Below are 23,649 nucleotides of genomic sequence, written 5' to 3'. Positions count from 1 at the left end.
GAGACGTGTTAGCCAAGGGTGTGTTAGATATCCCAGAATCATAGAATGGTTTGGGTTGGAAGGGACCTTAAAGATCATCCAGTTCCAACCCCCCTGCATGGGCAGGGACACCTCCCACCAGCCCAGGTTGCTCCAAGCCCCATCCAACCTGCCCTTCAACACTGCCAGGGATGGGGCAGCCACAGCTTCTCGGGGCAACCTGGGCCAGGGTCTCACCACCCTCACAGCAAAGAATTTCCTCCTCATGTCTCACCTCAATCTCCCCTCTGCCAGTTTTAATCCATCACCCCTCATCCCATCCCTCCCTGCCCTTGTCCCAAGTCCCTCCCCAGCTTTTTTGGAGCCCCTTCAGGCACTGGAAGGTGCTCTAAGGTCTCCCTGGAGCCTTCTCTTCTCCAGGCTGAACACCCCAACTCTCTCAGCCTGTCTCCAGAGCAGAGCTGCTCCAGCCTTTGGATCATCTCCATGGCCTCCTCTGGACTCTCTCCAGGAGCTCATTATCATTTATCATATCTCATTTATGTGCATGGATGAGGATGAGGAGAAGCACTGAGAGCATCCAGAATGGCAGTGAGAACTTAAGTCACGCCAGCAACAAGCTCCTGCTCAGGTCTTGGAGAAAATGGCTCAAGTCATCCCTTTTCCTGCCAAGAGCTTCAGCACTTGTTGACCTACTCAACCAAATCTGGAAGAAGAATTGAGACCTCAAAGGAAACTCAGTTACTGCACATTTCATAAAAACAGAGCATGGGAAGGTTCCCCTTCAGCAGACAGACCAACATCACCCTGTCTGCTCTACACAAATGGAAAGTGAGAGTGATGAGACATCCTCCCACTCAAGCCACTAGTGACACCAGGTCTAGAAGACACCTTCCTCCACCCTCTCTCTGTAAGCAGCAACAGCTCTCCTAAATCAGGCAGCAAAGCAGTGAGGAATTTCACTCTCAGATCTTCAGGCATTCAAGAAGGTGTCTGCTTCACAAGGGGTGGTTCTGCTTCACAAGGTGGATCCCAAACAGAAGTCTCAGAGAAAATAAAACCAGGACTTGATTTCTTTCCCAGAAGTCCCCTCCGACCATAATCAACAGGGAGGGAATGCCACCCAGGAACTACAGGCAGAAAACCATTAAGCAACTGGTTTTCTCAGAGCCACTCTTTGATCATGGGCAGGTCACCCCACTTGAAGGTTTAATTTCTTCCTCCATCAGACAAGGCCACACCAACCTGCATTCACTGGCAAAGCCTCAGAGCAACTCCCTGTCTTTCACTTTCTCTCTTTCTTTGGAAAAACAGACCAAGGTGACTGCAGCATCTATCTTCTTGTCCCAGGTCTTTAGCGTGGTGGCCAACCTCAACCAAAAGCAGTGTAGAAATTAGCCCTGGGCTATGACACAAAGGGGTTGGTGAGATGGAGAACCCCAGACTGCTCCCAGAGTAATTTCTTCTGTTTTGCTGAGCAAGAAAACCACCAGGGTTCAGATCTGGACTCAAGGATAATGGAATGATCATAGAACCAGAGACTGGTTTGGGTTGGAAGGGACCTTCAAGATCATCCAGTTCCAACCCCCCTGCCATGAGCAGGGAACCCAACCACTAGATCAGGTTGCACAAACCTCATCCAACCTGGCCTTAAAAACCTCCAGGGCTGGGGCATCAACAACCTCCCTGGGCAACCCATTCCAGTTCCTCACCACCCTTAGAGTGAAGAATTTCTTCCCAATATGTAACCTAAATCTCCCCTCTCTCAGTTTAAAACCATCACCCCTTGTCCTATCACTGTCTTCTCTGATGAAAAGCTCCTCCCCAGCTTTCCTGAAGCCCCTTCAGGCACTGGAAGGTGCTCTAAGGTCTCCCTGGAGCCTTCTCTTCTCCAGGCTGAACACCCCAACTCTCTCAGCCTGTCTCCAGAGCAGAGCTGCTCCAGCCCTCCCAGCATCTCTGTGGCTTCCTCTAAACTCACTCCAACAGCTCCTTGTCCTTCTTATGTTGGGGGCTCCAGAACTGGACCCAGGACTGCAGCAGTGTTCTCCTGAGAGTGGAGTAGAGGGGGAGAATCCCCTCCCTCTGGTACATTCAGTGGTTTGGGTTGGAAGGGACCTTTCAGGACCATCCAGTCCAACCCCCCTGCAGTGAGCAGGGACATCTGCACCTAGACCAGGTTGCTCAGAGCCCTGTCCAACCTGAGCTGGGATGTTTCCAGGGATGGGGCATCTCCCACCTCTGGGCAACCTGGGCCAGGGTCTTGCTACCCTGAGCATAAAGAATTTCTTCATTCTTTTTGACATCAATGGGACCAGCAGTCTTCTTTCTAAAGAGTAAATGTAGCTGTGACTAAAGGATGTGGAGACATGCACACACACACGTTTCATGGAGATATTTAGAGAGTGCTGGTATTGGAGGGGAAGCAAAATTCACAGAATCACAGCATGTCAGGGGTTGGAAGGGACCTCTGAAGATCATTGAGTCCAACCCCCTGCCAGAGTAGGACCAAAAAAAACTAGGGCAGGTCACTCAGAAAGGCATCCAGACAGGTCTGGAAAGTCTCCAGAGAAGGAGCCTCCACAACCTCTCTGGGCAGCCTGTCCCAGGGCTCTGTCACCCTCACAGGAAAGAAGTTTCTCCTCATGTTGAGGTGGAACTTCCTGGGCTCCAGTTTGAGTCCATTGCCCCTCGTCCTGTCACAGGGCACAAGTGACAAGAGCTTGTCCCTGCCTTCTTGATGCCCTCATGTATTGATAGACATTAATTAGATCCCCCCTCAGTCTTCTCTTCTCCAGACTGAACAGCCCCAGGTCTCTCAGCCTGTCCTGATCAGACAGATGTTCCAGTCCCTGCATCATCCTCGTAGCTTTGGTTGGACTCTCTCCAGTAGATCCCTGTCCCTCTGGAACTGGGGAGCCCAGAACTGGACACAACACTCCAAGTGAGGTCTCACCAGGGTGAGTAGAGGGAGAAGAGAACCTCCCTCGATCTGCTGGACACACTCTTCTTAATGCACCCCAAGATACCATTGGCCTTCTTGGCCACAAGGGCACATTGTTGTCCCATGGAGAACTTGTCTACAACAAGACTCTTGAGTTGCCAGATGAGGCAGCCCAAGAAGAACAGCAGAAGTTGGGTGAGGAACAGCTAAACACAACCCCTACCTGACTGTGTTGGTGAGACGAGGAGCCCTTCCCTCGGGATGGGGAACAGTTGCCATCCAGCTGCTCGCTACAATCCGCCGTCCACTGGAAAAAAGGGATGGGAAAAAAAAAGGGATTAGAAAAAAACAAGGGATGCAAAAAACCAGGGATTGTGACAAATAATAGCACAGCTGGGAAAAAACTGCTGTGTCAGACCACAGAGCACAGCAAACATCATGCAGCCACAGGCATCAGCGTAAGCGGGAGTCCTCCCCCTTCTTTCTGGGGGATGGTCTCAAAGGCTTTGGCTTGGAAATGCTCCACCTGCTGATGATGAGCAGAGGGAATCACAGACTTGTCATGATTGGAGAGAACATCTATGATCACTGAGTCCAACAGTTACACAAAAGCAAACAAACAAATGAAGAAACCCAACAACAAAACCCAAACAAATAAAAAAATTACACCACGCAACCTTGGCCATTAAAGCGTGTCCTGAAGGACCAAATCTAGAGGGCTTTTGAGTCCCTCCAGGGATGGGGACTCCAGCCCTGCCCTGGGCAGCATGGGCCAGGGCCTGACAACCCTTGCCAGCAAGAAATGCTGCCCAAGATCCCATCTCAGCCTCCCCTGGCACCACTGCAGCCCATCTCCTCTTGTCCCATCCCTTGTTCCTGGGGAGCAGAGCCCGACCCCCCTGGCTCCAACCTCCTCTCAGGCAGCTGCAGAGCCAGCAGGTCTCCCCTCAGCCTCCTTTGCTCCAGGCTGGACACCCCCAGCTCCCTCAGCTGCTCCTCCTCACACTTGTGCTCCAGCCCCTTCCCCAGCTCCCTTGCCCTTCTCTGGACACGCTCCAGCCCCTCCATCTCCTTCTTGTCCTGAGGGGCCCAGACCTGACCCCAGGATTCCAGGTGCCCCCTCCCCAGGGCCCAGCACAGGGGGACCATCCCTGCCCTGCTCCTGCTGGCCACACCAGTGCTGACACAAGCCAGGATGCTGGTGGCCTTCTGGGCCACCTGGGCACACCCTGGCTCATGTTCATCTGCTCTCAACCAACACTCCCAGGTCCTTTTCCTCTGGGCACTTTCAAGCCACTTTTCCCTGGAATGTCACTTTTGGGGAGCATTTTGAGGTTCTGACTGACCTTCTGGGCTTGGTTGTCTCACAAACATGTCTGTACATATGGATGGAGTACACCTCACTACCAAGCATCCCTCTGTGGCAGCCCTTGCAGCTCTTCCCAACCCCTCCAGGATCTTTTTATCCTGGTGAAAGCTTGGGATGGAGAGACACACCCCTCATCTACAAATAAAATGTCCTTCCTTTGTAAACCCTGGAGAAGTCTTAAAGCTCCAGGGCATGCACCCTGAGAGGATGGAAAAACAAAACACAGTTGGCAGGAGACCTCTACCAACTGGCTGAAGGCCTCAAATGTGGCTGAAGAAGCAAACTGCTCCAAAACCCAGGCTCTACTTAAGTCCTGCTTCACACCCCAATGCTGCTTCAGCTGGATGTGCATCTCCAAACCAGATGCTGGTGAAGACCTAGGGAAGAACAACCCCATGGACCAGTACAGGTAGGGGCTGACCTGCTGGAGAGCAGTGCAGGAGAAAGGGACCTGGGGGTCCTGGTGGACAGGAGGATGACCATGAGCCAGCAGTGTGCCCTTGTGGCCAGGAAGGCCAGTGCCATCCTGGGGTGCATTAGAAAGGGGGTGGTTAGTAGGTCAAGAGAGGTTCTCCTCCCCCTCTATTCTGCCCTGGTGAGGCCGCATCTGGAGTATTGTGTCCAGTTCTGGGCCCCTCAGTTCAGGAAGGACAGGGAACTGCTGGAAAGAGTCCAGGGCAGAGCCACAAGGATGATGGAGGGAGTGGAACATCTCCCTGATGAGGAAAGGCTGAGGGAGCTGGGTCTCTTGAGCTTGGAGCAGAGGAGACTGAGGGGCGACCTCATCCATGGTTACAGACACGTTCAGGGCAGTGTCAGGAGGACAGAGCCAGGCTTTGTTCAGTGGTGTCCAGTGACAGGACAAGGGGCAGTGGGTGCAAACTGGAACACAGGAGGTTCCACATAAACATCAGAAAAAACTTCTTCACTGTGAGAGTGACAGAGCCCTGGGACAGGCTGCCCAGAGAGGCTGTGGAGTCTCCTTTGCTGGAGACATTCCAGACCCGCCTGGACACGTTCCTGTGTGATGTGCTCTGGGTGACCCTGCTCTGGCAGGGGGGTTGGACTGGATGGTCTTTCCAGGTCCCTTCCAACCCCTAAGATTCTGTCATTCTGTGACCTCCAGCCCCTCTCCCACCTCACCCACCTGTGAGATGTGGGACTGGGTCTTCTCACTCTCTCCATCCCCCTCGACTTTATCAGTCAGCAGCCCCTGGACCTGGTACTCCAGGACGTAGCTGTCAATGAAACGTTCCAGCTCCTCGATCTCCTGGGAGCGGCTGCTCCCCGCCTCCGAGGAGGCCGATGCCACCGACGAGTTCTCCATCCCTTTGGGGGAGATGCTGAGGACAGAGGGGTCCTGAGAAAGCCAAATAAAAAAAAGAAAAAAGAAAAAAGGCAAGAAATTAACTCCTAGTCATTACGGAAAGGTTGATTAAGCAGCAGGCAAAGCCTGCAGGTTACCATGCAGGTGGTGACATCTGTAGAGTCATAGAGTCGTCAGAGTTGGAAGGGATCTCTGGAGATCATCCACTCCTTCCTGTGTTGGGGACCCCAGCCCTGGCCCCAGCCCTGCAGGGGGGTCTCAGCAGAGCAGAGCAGAGGGGACAATCCCCTCCCTGGCCCTGCTGGCCACGCTGCTGGGGATGCAGCCCAGGACATGGGGGGTTTCTGGGCTCCAGCGCACGGTGCCGGCTCATGGAGAGCTTCTCATCACCCAGCACCCCCAAGGCCTGCTCCTCAGGGCTGCTTTCTATCCCTTTATCCCCCAGCCTCTCTGGATATTGAGGGTTCCCCTGACATGTTCTGCTGCCTCCCTGGGGCTCGGATTAGAGATGTTAAAAGGAAACTCTCTAGTATGGTAAATCCCTCTGATTACTACCCACTGCTGATTTTTCAGGTTGGCAGTGATGAAATTATCACAAGAAATGTAAGGGCAATGAAGAGAGACTTCAGGGCCCTGGGACCGCTAGTTAGGGGGTCTGGAGCACAAGTCGTGTTTGCCTCCATCCCTCCTGTAAGAATGGGTGGAGAGATAAACAGGAAGAGTTTACTGATCAATGAATGGCTACGAGACTGGTGCAAAGGCAGGGCTTTGGTTTTTTTGATCATGGGCTGCTCTATGAGACATCTGGCCTGATGGTGGCAGGTGGGATGCACCTGTCCCAGAGGGGGAAAAGGCTTTTGGGGCAGGACTTAGCAGGGCTCATTGAGAGAGCTTTAAACTAGATGTGAAGGGGGAAGGGGAGAAAACTGGGTCTGTTAGGGACAAGCCCAAGAGGAACATACCAGGGCCTGAAGGACGGTGGTCTAAGGAGGATTTGGTCCCACCAGTGTGCTCTGCTTGCTTCCTGAAATGCCTGTACACCAATGCACGCAGCATGGGGAATAAGCAGGAAGAGTTAGAGGTCTGTGTGCGGGCTAAGGGTTATGATCTGGTAGCAATAACAGAGACATGGTGGGACAGCTCACACGACTGGAATGTGGCCATGGATGGCTATGTGCTTTTTAGGAAAGATGGGTCGGTGAAGCGAGGTGGTGGAGTTGCTCTTTATGTGAGAGAGCAGCTAGAATGTATTGAGTTTTGTGCTGGGGCTGATGAGGGGCAAGTTGAAAGTCTGTGGGTAAGAATTAAGGGGCAGGGTGGTATGGGTGATACAGTTGTGGGGGTCTACTACAGACCTCCTGACCAAGGCGAGGAAGTTGATGAGGCTTTCTACAGGCAGCTGAAAGCAGCCTCACAACTACAGTCCCTAGTCCTTATGGGAGATTTTAACTACCCCGATATCTGCTGAAAGACTTACACAGCCAGCCTTTCACAGTCTAGGAGGTTCCTCCAGTGCATTGATGACAACTTCTTAATGCAAATGGTGGACAAGCCGACTAGAAGAGGAGCGCTGCTGGATCTTGTGCTCACCAACAAGGAGGGCCTTGTTGAAGCAGTGGTGGTCAATGGCAGCCTTGGCTGCAGTGACCACGAGATGGTGGAGTTCAGGATCCTGTGTGGGAGGAACAGAATACCCAGCAGGACCAGAACCCTGCACTTCCACAGAGCAAACTTCGGCCTCCTCAATCAATTGTTAAGGGAAGTCCCATGGGACAGGGTGCTGGAAGGTAAAGGGGCTCAAGATAGCTGGTCAACATTCAAGGACCACTTCTTGCAAGCACAGGATCAGAGCGTCCCAATGGGTAGAAAATCTAGTAAGGGAGCTAGGAGAACAGCATGGTTAAAAAAGGAACTGCTGGGCAAACTCAAGTGGAAAAGGAAAATCTATAGATCATGGAAGGAGGGGCTGGTCACTTGGGAGGAATATAGGACTGTTGTCAGAGAATGTAGGGAGGCAACTAGGAAAGCTAAGGCCTCCTTGGAACTTAACCTTGCAAGTCAGGTTAAGGACAATAGAAAGGGCTTTTTCAAATACATAGCCAACAAAACTAACACCAGAGGCAATATAGGCCCACTGCTGAATGAGGTGGGAGCCCTGGAGACAGAGGATATAAAGAAGGCAGAGGTGCTGAATGCCTTCTTTGCCTCTGTCTTTACTCCTGCAGGCTTTCCCCAGGAGCCCCAGTCTCATATAGCCCCAGAAGAAGTCAAGATAGAGGAGGAGTTTGCCCAGGTAGATGAGGATTGGGTTAGGGATCAGTTGCGTAATCTGGACATCCAGAAATCGATGGGTCTGGATGAAATGCATCCAAGGGTGCTGAGGGAGCTGGCGGAGGTCATTGCTAGGTTGCTCTCCATCATCTTCGGTAAGTCATGGGTAACAGGAGAGGTGCCTGAGGACTGGAGGATAGCAAATGTCACTCCAGTCTACAAGAAGGGCAAGAAGGAGGACCCGGGTAACTATAGACCGGTCAGCCTCACCTCCATCCCTGGAAAGGTGATGGAACAACTTGTCCTTGGCACTATCTCTAGACATATCAAGGACATGGGGGTCAGCAGGAGCAGTCAGCATGGTTTTACCAAGGGTAAGTCATGTTTGATTAACCTCATAGCCTTCTAGGAGGAAATTACTAGGTGGATAGACGATGGTAGAGCGGTAGATGTGGTCTATCTTGATTTCAGTAAGGCATTTGACACCGTCTCCCACAGCATCCTTGTAGATAAGTTGATCAAGTATGGGTTTGATGACCAGGCAGTGAGGTGGATCAAGAACTGGTTGAAAGGAAGGAGGCAGAGAGTTGTAGTCAATGGGGCAGAATCTAGTTGGAGGCCTGTGACTAGTGGAGTCCCTCAGGGGTCGGTACTGGGACCGGTGTTGTTCAACATCTTCATCAACGACCTGGATGAGGGTACAGAATGTACCCTCAGCAAGTTTGCTGATGACACCAAGCTGGGAGGAGTGGCTGACACACCAGAAGGCTGTGCTGCCATTCAGAGAGACCTAGACAGGCTGGAGACTTGGGCGGGGAGAAACCTGATGAAGTTCAACAAGGGCAAGTGTAGAGTTTTGCATTTGGGGAAGAAAAATGTCACGTACCAGTACAGGTTGGGGGCTGACCTGCTGGAGAGCAGTGTAGGAGAAAGGGACCTGGGGGTCCTGGTAGACAGGAGGATGACCATGAGCCAGCAGTGTGCCCTTGTGGCTAAGAAGGCCAATGGCATCCTGGGATGTATTAGAAAGGGTGTGGTTAGTCGGTCAAGAGAGGTTCTCCTCCCCCTCTATTCTGCCTTGGTGAGGCTGCATCTGGAGTATTGTGTCCAGTTCTGGGCCCCTCAGTTCAGGAAGGACAGGGAACTGCTGGAAAGAGTCCAGGGCAGAGCCACAGAGATGATGAAGGGAGTGGAACATCTCCCTGATGAGGAAAGGCTGAGGGAGCTGGGTCTCTTTAGTTTGGAGAAAAGGAGACTGAGGGGTGACCTCATCAATGTTTACAAATACGTAAAGGGTGAGTGTCAAGAAGATGGAGTTAAGCTTTTTTCAGTGATGACCAGTGATAGGACAAGGAGTAATGGATACAAATTGGAGCACAGAAGGTTTCAGGTGAATATCAGAAACAATTTTTTTACTGTGAGAGTGACAGAGCCCTGGAACAGGCTGCCCAGAGAGGTTGTGGAGTCTCCTTCTCTGGAGACATTCAAAACCCGCCTGGACGCCTTCCTGTGTGATGTACTCTAGGTGACCCTGCTCTGGCAGGGGGGTTGGACTAGATGATCTTTCGAGGTCCCTTCCAACCCTAGGATTCTAGGATTCTAGGATTCTAGAATTCTATGATTCAAAGGTCTAAGAGAAATGTTCTACCACACTGTGTGCTTCAGTAGCATTCAGGCAGACATGTGACTCCAGGTTAGATTTGGAACCCCCAGGTGAACACACCAAGATGGCATTTCTGCCTGGGTGTCCTCAGGCCAAAGGATGAGCAGAGATCACCCACGTCAGCAGACACCTTCATCTCACAAGCAGGAAACATCCAAGGCTGGAACAAGCTGTTTGCTACAGCCACAGGGGAACCAGGCAACTTCTCTCCCCTTGGTGTTCCTTGAGGTCCTGACTCAGGTTGCTCCAGGGTTTGGCTGCTACTGGCAGATGTGGGAAAAGGGCTGGGAAGAGGGAGCTACTGGTCTATCAGGGACACGGCAGTGAGAACCTATTCTCACCATGGTGACCACCATTCCTATCTATTGGTCTCCATGTGACCAGCTGTTGCATGAAACCTAGAGAAGGCCAAAACCAAGACCAGCTGCTCCAGCTGATGGCCCAGAAGGAGAAACCAGCTCTGTTTGCTCTGTGTAAACTTTGCTGCCACGTTTCACCTGCCATGAACTGCAAGAGCAGCCCAGGGTGGTGGCTTCAAAGCTGACACCTGCTTTGTCTGTGCTGGGGTTCAAAGCTGGAGCTGCTGGTGGGTGTCATAGAGTCGTCAGGGTTGGAAGGGACCTCTGGAGATCATCTAGTCCAATCCACCTGCTAGAGCAGGATCACCCACATCACATCACACAGGAACACGTCCAGGCGGGTTTGGAAAGTCTCCAGAGTAGGAGACTCCACAGCCTCTCTGGCCAGCCTGTCCCAGGCTCTGTCACCCTCACAGTAAACAGGTTCTCCTTATGTTCAGCTGGATCCTCCAGTGGGGTGGGGTGTGGTGCTGCTGGGGCAGGAGGGGCAGCTGATTCCCTGCTGTCTCATGTAGGTTTTGATGGTAAGAGGAGGGAAGGGAATGGGGAAAGATGGGCCTGTGGGTCTGGAGGGCAAGGGCTTGACATGGACTTGGTTATGGAGTCCAGTGGGATCAAGGAGGAGCTCCTCAGGATGGTCCTTGGTGGAGGTGTTGTTACCCCAGTGACACAAAGGACCTTTGCTGCTCTGAGATGTCCTCCTAGAATCCCCATCTGTTATGAGGAATCATATATAGTCATGATTTTGGGGAAGAATCTGTTCCCATAGATTATCTGGATGTTGTTTGTCAAAACCTCATCCAAGCCCCATGACCCCACAGGAGCCAGGCAGTGGGAAGCCAACAGATCACAGAAGAACACATCCAAATGAGTCTGGAAAGTCTCCAGAGAAGGAGACTCCACAGCCTCTCTGGGCAGCCTGTCCCAGGGCTCTGTCACCCTCACAGCAAAGAAGTTTTTCCTTATGTTTAACTTGAACCTCCTGTGCTCCAGCTTGTGCCCATTGCCCCTTGTCCTGTCACTGGACACTGTGGAAAAGAGACTGGTCCCATCTCCTGACACCCCCTGGTGATATTTATAAGCACTGATGAGATCCCCCCTCAGTCTCCTCTGCTCCAGGCTGAACAGCCCCAGCTCTCTCAGCCTTTCCTCATGGGACAGATGCTCTAATCCCCTCATCATCTCTGTGGCCTTGAGCTGGACTCTCCAGTAGTTCCTTGTCCTTCATGAACTGGGGAGCCCAAAATTGGATGTAATATTCCAGATGTGGCCTCACCAGGGCAGATAAGAGGGGGAGGAGAACCTCCCTTGACCAGCTGGCCACACTCTTCTTAATGCCCCCCAGGATGGCATTGGCCTTCTTGTCCACCAGGGCATATCATAGAATGTTTCAGGTTGGAAGAGACCTTAAAGATCATCAGGTTCCAATCTCCCTGCTATAAGCAGAGACACCTCCCACCTGCTCTCTAAACCTGGTCTAGGGGGAGGTGTCCCTGCCCATGCAGTGGGGTTGGAACTAGATGATCTCTAAGGTCCCTTCCAACACAAACCATTTTAGGATTCTATGAATTTGATTCATGCCTCTGAAATGTCACCTTCTCTGGCCTAGATCAGTGGAGCTCCACAGGCCACACCATCAGCAGGGGCAGAAATCAAAGATACACTCCAGAGGGAAGCAGAAGGCACAGAGAGGTCTACCTGTGGTCTCCTGAGATGGAAACAACATCAGGAGACCTTTACCCTGATGAAAGTGACCATGGATGCTTCTTCAAGTGCGACTTGGATTTACAAGACTCCTAAAGCCCAAGCTGGAGCAAGGAGCTACAGCTTATGTACATGGAGCAGCTGCACATCACAAGGCCAACAAAAGAGCTTCCAGCCCATGAGGACCACACATCTGGTCATGCAAGCAAGGACAGGTACAGAGTTTGCTTTGAGGTCCACCACCACCCAAACCACCCACTCATGTGGTCCTCTCCCCTGTCCACACCTGGGGTGTCCTGGGAGGTCTCTTCTCAAGGTACTGACCCAAGAGGAGCTGTTCAGTTTGCAAACAGTGGCTGAACCCACAGAAGTCAGAAGGACAAGAAGAGCCACCAAAATGAAGTATTTGCCATGTGACATAAAATCCTAGAGATTCATTGTTGTAGATGGGACCAGTCTGTGAAGCTGACACCCCTTCTTTGGCCATCAGTCAGGTGCTGGCCCCAAGTTCACTCCAAGCTCCACAACCCCAACCCAGAGAAGCTGGGGTGAGTGACGAAGAGGGGGCTCAGCATCCTCATCATCCTCCAACCAACCACCATGGAGGGAGCTTGGCTCAACCTTCTCTTCCTTCCTACTTCTCCATGGCTGAAAGCCACTCACACTTTAAGGAAAAGAAACCATCAGCTCCTGACTTCAACTCTGGACCAGTGTCTTGTGGCAAGACTCATACTCCTCAAAGACTAAATGATCCTTAAGGGCAGGGCCAAGGAGGTGATTCTGCCCCTCTACTCTGCTCTGGTCAGACCCCACCTGGAATACCATGTAGAGTTCTGGTGCCCTCAGCACAAGAAAGATATGGAGAGGGTCCAGAGAAGGACCACCAAGATGATCCAAAGGCTGGAGCAGCTCTGCTCTGGAGACAGGCTGGGAGAGTTGGGGTGTTCAGCCTAGAGAAGAGAAGGCTCCAGGGAGACCTTAGAGCACCTTCCAGGGCCTGAAGGGGCTCCAGGAAAGCTGGGGAGGGACTTGGGACAAGGGCAGGGAGGGATGGGATGAGGGGTGATGGTTTTAAACTGAGAGAGAGGAGATTTAGGTTGGATATCGGGAAGAAATTCTTCACTCTAAGGGTGGTGAGGAACTGGAATGGGTTGCCCAGGGAGGTTGTTGATGCCCCAGCCCTGGAGGTTTTTAAGGCCAGGCTGGATGAGGTTTTGTGCAACCTGGTCTAGTGGTTGGGTTCCCTGCTCATGGCAGGGGGGTTGGAACCTGATGGTCTTTGAGGTCCCTTCCAACCTTAATGATTCTATGAGGTCCCTTCCAACCTGATGTTCTATGACTCTACGATTGCTCCATCCTTTGGCTGAGAGGAAGAAGAGTCCCATGGGAGCTCCCACCACGTTGTAGGACACCAGGACTTCATCTCTTCATCTCTTACCCTCTCCTTCACCAGGAACTGATATTTACAGTTTGTTTTGAGACAAGCATAAAATTACCAAGCAAATTTGGAGTGAGTCACATGTCATCTGGAAAGGAAGGAGACCAAAAAAACCCAACCCAAAATTTGTTCCCAGCTCTTGCAATTTCCAGCTTCTGAACTATTTCCTCATCTGTCACTTCTAAATAATTGTGGTTTCATTTGGGAACTGCTGAGAAGGAGCAATTCTGGCCTCAGGATTTCATCTGCTTGAGGAATTATTCCCAAATGTACCTGGATTGTCAAAAAAGCTCATTATGGAGATCTAGATGACACGTTAGCTCCTGACCACCAATCATCTGAAAGGAGCAGAATAAAAGACAATCAAATAGCAACAACAAAAAAAGAGGAGCCCTAGAGAGCAAGGAGCCCTGGAGGGGGGGGATGTTCCTCTCCTTTTAGCTAATTAGTGCCAATTACCAAGTGGAAAGCACTAATTATTACACAGCAAGCGCTAAAGAAAGAGTGGGGAGAATCATGGAATGGTTTGGGTTGGAATGGACCTTAAAGATTATCTAGCTCCAACATCCCTGCATGGGCAGGAACACTTCTCTCTAGGTCACACTGAGGAAGGAGCACCCACACAACAGAGAAACCCAACCTCTGGGCCTCTCCATGGCTCAGGGTGTCAATCTCAACACATAGACCATTGCCAAGAAGTGCTTCAGGCTTGTGTTGAACTTGAGGAACTGAGTGGTGAGCCTGATAGGTGAAGAGAATCAATGGAATAGGAAACAGCTCTGGAGCCCTCACCACAGGAAGGGCATGGAGCTGCTGAAGAGCATCCAGAGAAGGGCCATGAAGATTATGAGAGGGCTGGAGCAGCTCTGCTCTGGAGAAAGGCTGGGAGAGTTGGGGTGTTCAGCCTGGAGAAGAGAAGGCTCCAGGGAGACCTTAGAGCACCTTCCAGTGCCTGAAGGGGCTCCAGGAAAGCTGGGGAGGGGCTTGGGACAAGTGCAGGGAGGGATGGGATGAGGGAGATGGATTAAAAAATGAAGAGGGGAGATTGAGGTGAGACATGAGGAGGAAATTCTTTGCTGTGAGGGTGGTGAGAGCCTGGCCCAGGTTGCCCAGGGAAGCTGTGGCTGCCCCATCCCTGGCAGTGTTGAAGGGCAGGTTGGATGGGGCTTGGAGCAACCTGGGCTGGTGGGAGGTGTCCCTGCCCATGCAGGGGGTTGGATCTAGATGATCTTTAAGGTCCCTTCCAACCCAAACCATTCTGTGATTCTATGATGATTCTATGATTACTCAAACCCAGAGCTCAGCAGAATTCCTTCATGTGGTGCTTAGCATGAAGTTTCTGTATCAACATTCAACTATCAAAAGTTCCAACCACCACCGAATCCCAGTAAACAGAAGGACCCAGCTCATCTTTCCAACCACTTGGCCTCAGTTGTTCAGCTATGGGTTTAAATAACTCACTTAGGACACCCCAGTTGGAAACCCCGTCTCTTTCTTACTTTTCCTCCAGAGAAATGCTGGAAAAGTTGCCATGCCAACCCTCTGTTTCTTCATGAGTCCAACGTGGGGCAGGAGGAACACAGAGCAGACTCCCTCTGCAGAAGCTTTATCCTCCAGAAATGCCACCACGGGCCAACTGCCAGGCAGTGATGGGTTCCAGAGCTACCCTGACAGATCACAGAAGGTCTTTTACTTGCTGTATGGGATTTATCATCCCAGGTTTTGCAGGGAACAAGAGATGGTTCCCATCAAAGCCAGCCATGCCGCAAATACTTTGCGTACTGACGCAGCCAGCTCCTTCCAGAGCCTTCTGTGGTAGGACATCCAGTGTCCCTCTCACTGGGGAGTTTATAAAAAAATGCATTTTAAACACTGCTGTGATCCAGCAGGTCCCTTCTCCTCTGAGACACCTGGGGCATGAGGCAAGAAGCACCCCAGCAACCCACAGATTTATATATGTGCCTGCATGGGATGACCATGGATTCATAGAATCATAGAATAGTTTGGGTTGGAAGGGACCTTAGAGATCATTTAGTTCCAACCCCCCTGCATGGGCAGGGACACCTCCCACCAGACCAGGTTGCTCCAAGCCCCATCCAACCTGCCCTTCAACACTGCCAGGGATGGGGCAGCCACAGCTTCCCTGGGCAACCTGTTCCTGTGTCTCATCACCCTCACAGCAGAGTTTCTTCCTAAGATCTCATCTAAATCTCCCTCTTCCAGTTTTAATCCATCCCCCTCATCCCATCCCTCCCTGCCCTTGTCCCAAGTCCCTCCCCAGCTTTCCTGGAGCCCCTTCAGGCACTGGAAGGTGCTCTAAGGTCTCCCTGGAGCCTTCTCTTCTCCTGGCTGAACACCCCAACTCTCCCAGCCCATCTTCATAGAAGAGATGCTCCAGCCCTATGATCCTCTTTTTGGACCATCTTCATGGCCTTATGATGGTAAAACCAAACTGAAGAGACCACCAGGGAGACCCAGGGAGAGGCTCCAGCCAGTAGACACCAACTCCTGCCCTATGAACAACCAAAATCAATTTCACATCTCATCCAGCCTCCAAAACCCACCCCATTGCTCTCTGGTCCCTACAGAGAAGACCTGCTAGACCATCACCTCTCAGTGAGAGGACACTATCTTCTGCTCAGTGCCCCTCTGGGGCTGGACAGAAAGGAATGACACATGGTCAAACCCTCCATCACCACCTCCCTCACACTACCTGCTCACTGTCTTCTCCAAGGTGGCCTTTCCAAAGCCTCTGCCAACATGCACAGCGAAGAAGGTCCCTTCAGTCCCACACCTGGGAGGTGAGGAACGCTTTGCCCACTTAGACCAGGCCAGAGCAGCTGGTGCAGGACAACTCTCCTACTTCTTATCTGCTTCTTATCAGGTCAGGTGAAACCCTCTGCATGCTTTGAGTCTGCAAATAACTGTCAGCTCAATCCTCAGCAGAGGCAGGAAGACCTTTGACCGTCTGTGTTTGGGGTTTGAAGTCCTGCCTACCAGCAGGTGGGGCAGCCAGCTTTGCTTCCCACCACCTCCTTTTGATGAGCTCCTTCAGCTTCAGCACCTCCTCTCTCCTAACCCAGCCCCTTTCCAACAACAAGGAATTAGCAACGTGTCTTTCTGAGCATCTTGGTGAAAGAAGGAAGTTTATCTTTGTTCCTGGTGGGCAGCTTTTGTATCCAGCAAATCACAGGAACAGTTACTATGGAAAATAAAAGCAAGTGAGATGAACCATGAGTCCCTCCATTCCCAGGTACTTCTGTATCTCCAGGAGCACAGATGAAGCATCAAGTCTCCCTTTTGGATGGTATTTTTTTCCATCTTTCAAAACATAAAGCATGGAAATGCAAATTATTACATCCTGGATCTGACCCTTTTGGAATTCAAATGAAGACATCTCTGAAAAGTGACTGTTGCATCCACCCTTGGTCTTTTTAGATCCTGATGCACCCATGGCTGCCTGAACCTTAACATATATTTCATCATCCCTCCAGTCTCAGGTTCCTAGTGATGGAGAAAAGCCCAAGGGACATGAGAAGAGCCCAACAGGGCTGCAGTGCCATCCATGAACCTGCTGCAGAGCAGGCAGATGTCACAGAGCATGAAAACACAGACATTAAAATCAACACAGAAATAAAATGGAGGGGGGGGGGGGAAGGAATAAATGAGAGAACCAGAAGACAACAAAGTGCTAAAAGCCCCAAAATCCAACCCAAAACAGCCACCTTGATGCTGTGATCCAGCAAGAAAGGGAGAGGAATAACCAGAAAGCGAGTTCTCCACCAGACAATATGTATTACTTTGCTGCACTGCAGTAAAGACTTTAGGCAGCTGGGAGGTGGATTTGTTTGGGTTTTTCTGAGCAAAACCAAAGCTTTGTCACCTTTAGAAACACAACATCTCCTTAGTGTGTCAAATCTGTGCCCGAGGTTGGAGCAGTTTCCCACCAGATGGGCTTCCTTGCCTGGGGGAAAGATGTTGCTTTTGGTTTGTGATGGATGTTGCTAAGAAAAAGGAAGGAAAAATCAGGATACCACTGAAAAAAACACTGTCTGAGCTTCAGGAGGTGAATGGAAGGGGGTTTGTGGCTCATCTGATGGATGTTGGTCCCACTCCATGTTCCACCACATGGGATGTTATAGAATCATAGAACGTGTGGGGTTGGAAAGGATCTTTAAAGGCCATCTAGTCCAGCCCCCCACGCAGTGCACCTAAATCTCTCCTCTTCCAATGTAAAACCATTCCCCCTCATCCCATCCCTCCCTGCCCTTGTCCCAAGTCCCTCCCCAGCTTTCCTGGAGCCCCTTCAGGCACTGGAAGGTGCTCTAAGGTCTCCCTGGAGCCTTCTCTTCTCCAGGCTGAACACCCCAACTCTCCCAGCCTGGCTCCAGAGCAGAGCTGCTCCAGCCCTCCCAGCATCTCCGGGGCCTCCTCTGGACTCTCTCCAGCAGCCCCATGTCCTTCCTGTGCTGGGGACCCCAGCCCTGGCCCCAGCCCTGCAGGGGGGTCTCAGCAGAGCAGAGCAGAGGGGACAATCCCCTCCCTGGCCCTGCTGGCCACACTGCTGGGGATGCAGCCCAGGACACGGGTGGGTTCTGGGCTCCAGGGCACATCACTGGCTCATGCTCAGTTTTCCACCCACCAGTACCTCCAAGTCCTTCTCCTCAGGGCTGCTCTCCATCCCTTCATAGCTCTGCCTGTATTGATACCAGGGGTTGCCCCAATCCAGATGCAGGACCTTGCACTTGGTTTTGTTGAACTTCACAAGGTTCACATCCTCATGGAATCTCACCACCATCCCCACTGGTTGTTTCCCTTCATCATGGCTTGCCTCTTTTTTGGAAATTAAGCTCTTCTGTGTGACAAGGCAGGAGAACCTCAGGTGTCCCCCACATTCTAGGTCTTTGAAAGATGAAATGGGAATGAGGAAGCAAGATGCTTTTTGCAGCATCACCCACCTTCTGCATCATCATCAATGGAGAAAAGTAAGTCATCCCTGGATTCCTGCTGCTCCAACCAAGGGGAAAAATCTTTCCCAAACCAGGATCCAGTGACTTTTGGACTTGGATTACACAAGCAAGGCAAGGAGAGACAACTCCCTACGACCCAAGGTTGGTTCATTCCTTGGGGACCTTCCATGACTTCTGTCTACGAGCTGCTCAACTGGAACTGGAAAGAAAAATCATCCAGGAAAACCTCTGCCATTTTGCAGAAGAAAGGGAAAACAACTTGCTGTGTCCCTCTTGGAGCTTGTCAAGCCCATCTGAAAGACTCCATGCACAGAGAAGTATCTTCAGAGGTTTTCTGAATCTTCAATTACCTTCAGCACAAAAAAAAAACACGCCCTAAAAACCCCCACTCAATGACACCCACAAACAAATTTCCTAAAATTGCTTCTGGATCCTGGAACCCCTTCCAACTCCTCCACCACATTCAGATGTTCAAGCTAGAAAATATGCAGCAGATCAGCTTTTGCAACATGGTCACCCCAGGAGAATCAGTCGTGGACCTTATCAGTTCCCATAGAGGCAGTGGCCATGGCACCACCATGGATGAAATCTTCTAAATATTCTAGTGGAAAAGAAGAAGACTTGAGGAAATTGTACATTTTGTGCATGCAGAAGGAGAAGAGGTCCCTGCTTCATAACACTTCTGAGATAATAATAAATGAAGAGGTGAGGAAGCAAGGAAGCTCTAGGGAAGCACAAGGGAATGTTGTGGTATTGGTGTCCAACACCACACAAGCAGGTCCTTGGTAATGAATCATAGAATCATGAAATGGTTTGGGTTGGAAGGGACCCTAAAGATCATCTAGTTCCAACCCCCCTGCATGGGCAGGGACATCTCCCACCAGACCAGGTTGCTCAGAGCCCCATCCAACCTGCCCTTCAACGCTTCCAGGGATGGGGCTTCCACCACCTCTCTGAGCAACCTGTTCCAATGTCTCACCACCCTCATGGTGAAGAACTTCTTCCTAACTTCTAATCTGAATCTACCCACCTCTAGTTTTGATCTGTTCCCCCTAGTCCTACCCCTACCTGACATCCTAAAAAGTCCCTCACCACTACCCTCTTGTAGGCCCCCTTAAGATACTGGAAGGCCACAATAAGGTCTCCTCAGAACCTTCTCTTCTCCAGACTGAATAATCCCAGCTCTCTCAGCTGAGCTGGCCAAGGAACATGGACATCAGTGTCATGGGAACTGAGCTTTTCAGGATTGTTGTCCCTGCTTCGGATTCTTCTAGATTTAAATATACCAAAGGAAAAGCTGCAGATGTTTGCAAAGACAGGGAAAAGCCACCAAAATCATCTCTTATGTCCTACCTACTTGCTGAACATTCTGCCTGGGAAAGAAGGACACAGCCTAGCACACAACCCAGCAAGGTGTTCAATCCTCACACATTTATGGATGGGTTTTTGACCCAGGACTGAGTCGGATGCCAAAGCTCTCCCTTCCCCTGGTGATGGACACAGTGTCCTTCTTAGCTCCTGCTCCTGGCCACGTGGACTGGACATGCTCTAGACAGCAGGCTACCATCCAGGAAAGTGATTGTATCTCAGAGAAGTGACTCTCACTCCAACTAGAGAGACCATCCAAATTCAATCCAACTCCCTGAGATTGCTGTGGGCCAAGTCCATCATCTAAGAAGACATCTCTCACAGCTTGGGAAGATGCTCTTGCAGACCCTAAATCCATTTTCTCAGCCTACAAGGATCTGCTTCATGTTCTCCCATGTAGTTTCTGATAGCAATTCAGAGAACACATTTGGTACCCAGATGCTCTCCAGGCTCCTGATAGCTGCTCCAGGAAAGGACATGACCCAGGGCAGGGATGGGCTCCAGCTCCCTGTGGACCCACCACCCCAGCAAAGACCACAGAAGCAGGTGATGCTTTACCCAAGCAGTGTGGACCAAACCCATGGTCTTAACCCTCCTCTCAAATCCATCCCCAGCTTATAGATCCTTCCAGTGGCTCATGAGACAGCTTGAACCAATTCACCAGGATAAAACTTTCCATGAGGAACCAGTGCCACAAATACCAAGCAAAGCACTTTCCCAGACAGGAAAATTTGGAGTTACTGGCCAATCATCAGCCTCCTTTTTGAGGCTTGAATCATAGAATCATAGAATCCTAGGGGTTGGAAGGGACCTCGAAAGATCATCTAGTCCAACCCCCCTGCCAGAGCAGGGTCACCTAGAGTACATCACACAGGAATGCATCCAGGTGGGTTTTGAATGTCTCCAGTGAAGGAGACTCCACAACCTCCCTGGGCAGCCTGTTCCAGTGCTCTGTCACTCTTACAGTAAAAAATTTTTTTCGGATATTCACCTTGAACCTCCTATGCTCCAATTTACACCCATTACCCCTTGTCCTATCACTGGTCATCACTGAGAAAAGCCTAACTCCATCTCCCTGACACTCACCCCTTACGTATTTGTAAACATTGATGAGGTCACCCCTCAGTCTCCTTTTCTCCAAGCTCAAGAGACCCAGCTCCCTCAACCTTTCCTCATCAGGGAGATTTTCCACTCCCTTAATCATCTTAGTAGCTCTGCGCTGGACTCTTTCCAGCAGTTCCCTGTCCTTCTTGAACTGAGGGGCCCAGAACTGGACACAATACTCCAGATGCGGCCTCACCAATGCAGAATAGAGGGGGAGGAGAACCTCTCTTGACCGACTAACCACCCCCTTTCTAATGCACCCCAGGAGGCCATTGGCCTTCTTGGCCACAAGGGCACATTGCTGGCTCATGGTCATCCTCGTGTCTACCAGGATCCCCAGGTCTCTTTCACCTACACTACTCACCAGCAGGTCAGCCCCCAACCTGTACTGGTACGTGACATTTTTCTTCCCCAAATGCAAAACTCTACACTTGCCCTTGTTGAACTTCATCAGGTTTCTCCCCGCCCAAGTCTCCAGCCTGTCATAGAATCATAGAATCATAGAATCCTAGGGGTCGGAAGGGACCTCGAAAGATCATCTAGTCCAACCCCCCTGCCAGAGCAGGGTCACCTAGAGTACATCACACAGGAAGGCGTCCAGGCGGGTTTTGAATGTCTCCAGCGAAGGAGTCTAAGTCCCTCTGAATGGCAGCACAGCCTTCTGGTGTGTCAGCCACTCCTCCCAGCTTGGTGTCATCAGCAAACTTGCTGAGGGTACATTCTGTACCCTCATCCAGGTCGTTGATGAAGATGTTGAACAACACCGGTCCCAGTACCGACCCCTGAGGGACTCCACTAGTCACAGGCCTCCAACCAGATTCTGCCCCATTGACTACAACTCTCTGACTCCTTCCCATCAACCAGTTCCTAATTCACCTCACTACCTGATCACCAAACCCAGACCTGATCAACTTATCTACAAGGATGCTGTGGGAGACGGTGTCAAATGCCTTACTGAAATCAAGATAGACCCCATCTACCGCTCTACCATCATCCATCCACCTAGTAATTTCCTCCTAGAAGGCTATGAGGTTAATCAAACATGACTTACCCTTGGTAAAACCATGCTGACTGCTCCTGATGACCCCCATGTCCTTGATATGTCTAGAGATAGTGCCAAGGACAAGTTGTTCCATCACCTTTCCAGGGATGGAGGTGAGGCTGACCGGTCTATAGTTACCCGGGTCCTCCTTCTTGCCCTTCTTGTAGACTGGAGTGACATTTGCTATCCTCCAGTCCTCAGGCACCTCTCCTGTTACCCATGACTTACCGAAGATGATGGAGAGTGGCCTAGCAATGACCTCCGCCAGCTCCCTCAGCACCCTTGGATGCATTCCATCTGGATCCATCAATTTATGGATGTCCAGATTACTCAAATGATCCCTAACCCAATCCTCATCTACTATGTCCTCACCTATCTTGACTACTTCTGGGGCTATATGAGACTGGGGCTCCTGGGGAAAGCCTGCAGGAGTAAAGACAGAGGCAAAGAAGGCATTCAGCACCTCTGCCTTCTTTAAATCCTCTGTCTCCAGGGCTCCCACCTCATTCAGCAGTGGGCCTATATTGCCTCTGGTGTTAGTTTTGTTGGCTATGTATTTGAAAAAGCCCTTTCTATTGTCCTTAACCTGACTTGCAAGGTTAAGTTCCAAGGAGGCCTTAGCTTTCCTAGTTGCTTCCCTACATTCTCTGACAACAGTCCTATATTCCTCCCAAGTGACCAGCCCCTCCTTCCATGATCTATAGATTTTCCTTTTCCACTTGAGTTTGCCCAGCAGTTCCTTTTTTAACCATGCTGGTCTCCTAGCTCCCTTACTAGATTTTCTACCCATTGGGACGCTCTGATCCTGTGCTTGCAAGAAGTGGTCCGTGAATGTTGACCAGCTATCTTGAGCCCCTTTACCTTCCAGCACCCTGTCCCATGGGACTTCCCTTAACAATTGATTGAGGAGGCCGAAGTTTGCTCTGTGGAAGTGCAGGGTTCTGGTCCTGCTGGGTATTCTGTTCCTCCCACACAGGATCCTGAACTCCACCATCTCGTGGTCACTGCAGCCAAGGCTGCCATTGACCACCACTGCTTCAACAAGGCCCTCCTTGTTGGTGAGCACAAGATCCAGCAGCGCTCCTCTTCTAGTCGGCTTGTCCACCATTTGCATTAAGAAGTTGTCATCAATGCACTGGAGGAACCTCCTAGACTGTGAAAGGCTGGCTGTGTGAGTCTTCCAGCAGATATCGGGGTAGTTAAAATCTCCCATAAGGACTAGGGACTGTAGTTGTGAGGCTGCTTTCAGCTGCCTGTAGAAAGCCTCATCAACTTCCTCGCCTTGGTCAGGAGGTCTGTAGTAGACCCCCACAACTGTATCACCCACACCAGCCTGCCCCTTAATTCTTACCCACAGACTTTCAACTTGCCCCTCATCAGCCCCAGCACAAAACTCGATACATTCTAGCTGCTCTCTCACATAAAGAGCAACTCCACCACCTCGCTTCACCGACCCATCTTTCCTAAAAAGCACATAGCCATCCATGGCCACATTCCAGTCATGTGAGCTGTCCCACCATGTCTCTGTTATTGCTACCAGATCATAACCCTTAGCCCGCACACAGACCTCTAACTCTTCCTGCTTATTCCCCATGCTGCGTGCATTGGTGTACAGGCATTTCAGGAAGCAAGCAGAGCACACTGGTGGGACCAAATCCTCCTTAGACCACCGTCCTTCAGGCCCTGGTATGTTCCTCTTGGGCTTGTCCCTAACAGACCCAGTTTTCTCCCCTTCCCCCTTCACATCTAGTTTAAAGCTCTCTCAATGAGCCCTGCTAAGTCCTGCCCCAAAAGCCTTTTCCCCCTCTGGGACAGGTGCATCCCACCTGCCACCATCAGGCCAGATGTCTCATAGAGCAGCCCATGATCAAAAAAACCAAAGCCCTGCCTTTGACACCAATCTCTTAGCCATTCATTGACCTGGAAACTCTTCCTATATACCTCCCCACCCAATCTTGCAGGAGGGATGGAGGCAAACACGACTTGTGCTCCAGACCCCCTAACTAGCGGTCCCAGGGCCCTGAAGTCTCTCTTCATTGCCCTTACATTTCTTGTGATAATTTCATCACTGCCAACCTGAAAAATCAGCAGTGGGTAGTAATCAGAGGAAC

At 51.0% G+C, this 23,649-nt stretch overlaps 1 protein-coding gene across 2 annotated transcripts in view; it reads right to left on the bottom strand.

Annotated features, from left to right (window-relative positions):
• The window catches only part of CTIF (cap binding complex dependent translation initiation factor), a 149,783-nt gene that overhangs the window by 98,211 nt on the left and 27,923 nt on the right, over positions 1-23,649 (bottom strand). For both annotated transcript variants that reach the window (XM_051641715.1, XM_051641716.1), the window contains exons 2-3: positions 5,440-5,652; positions 3,147-3,230 (exon numbers count right to left, since the gene is read on the bottom strand). In XM_051641715.1, coding sequence (XP_051497675.1) covers positions 3,147-3,230; positions 5,440-5,619 — 264 coding nt within the window. In that variant the 5' untranslated portion in view covers positions 5,620-5,652. The remainder of the gene's footprint in view (positions 1-3,146; positions 3,231-5,439; positions 5,653-23,649) is intronic.

The sequence above is a fragment of the Apus apus genome, chromosome W, assembly GCF_020740795.1.
Source record: "Apus apus isolate bApuApu2 chromosome W, bApuApu2.pri.cur, whole genome shotgun sequence".
In the NCBI taxonomy this organism is placed as follows: domain Eukaryota; kingdom Metazoa; phylum Chordata; class Aves; order Apodiformes; family Apodidae; genus Apus; species Apus apus.
This window is presented reverse-complemented; position numbering and strand designations above follow the sequence as displayed.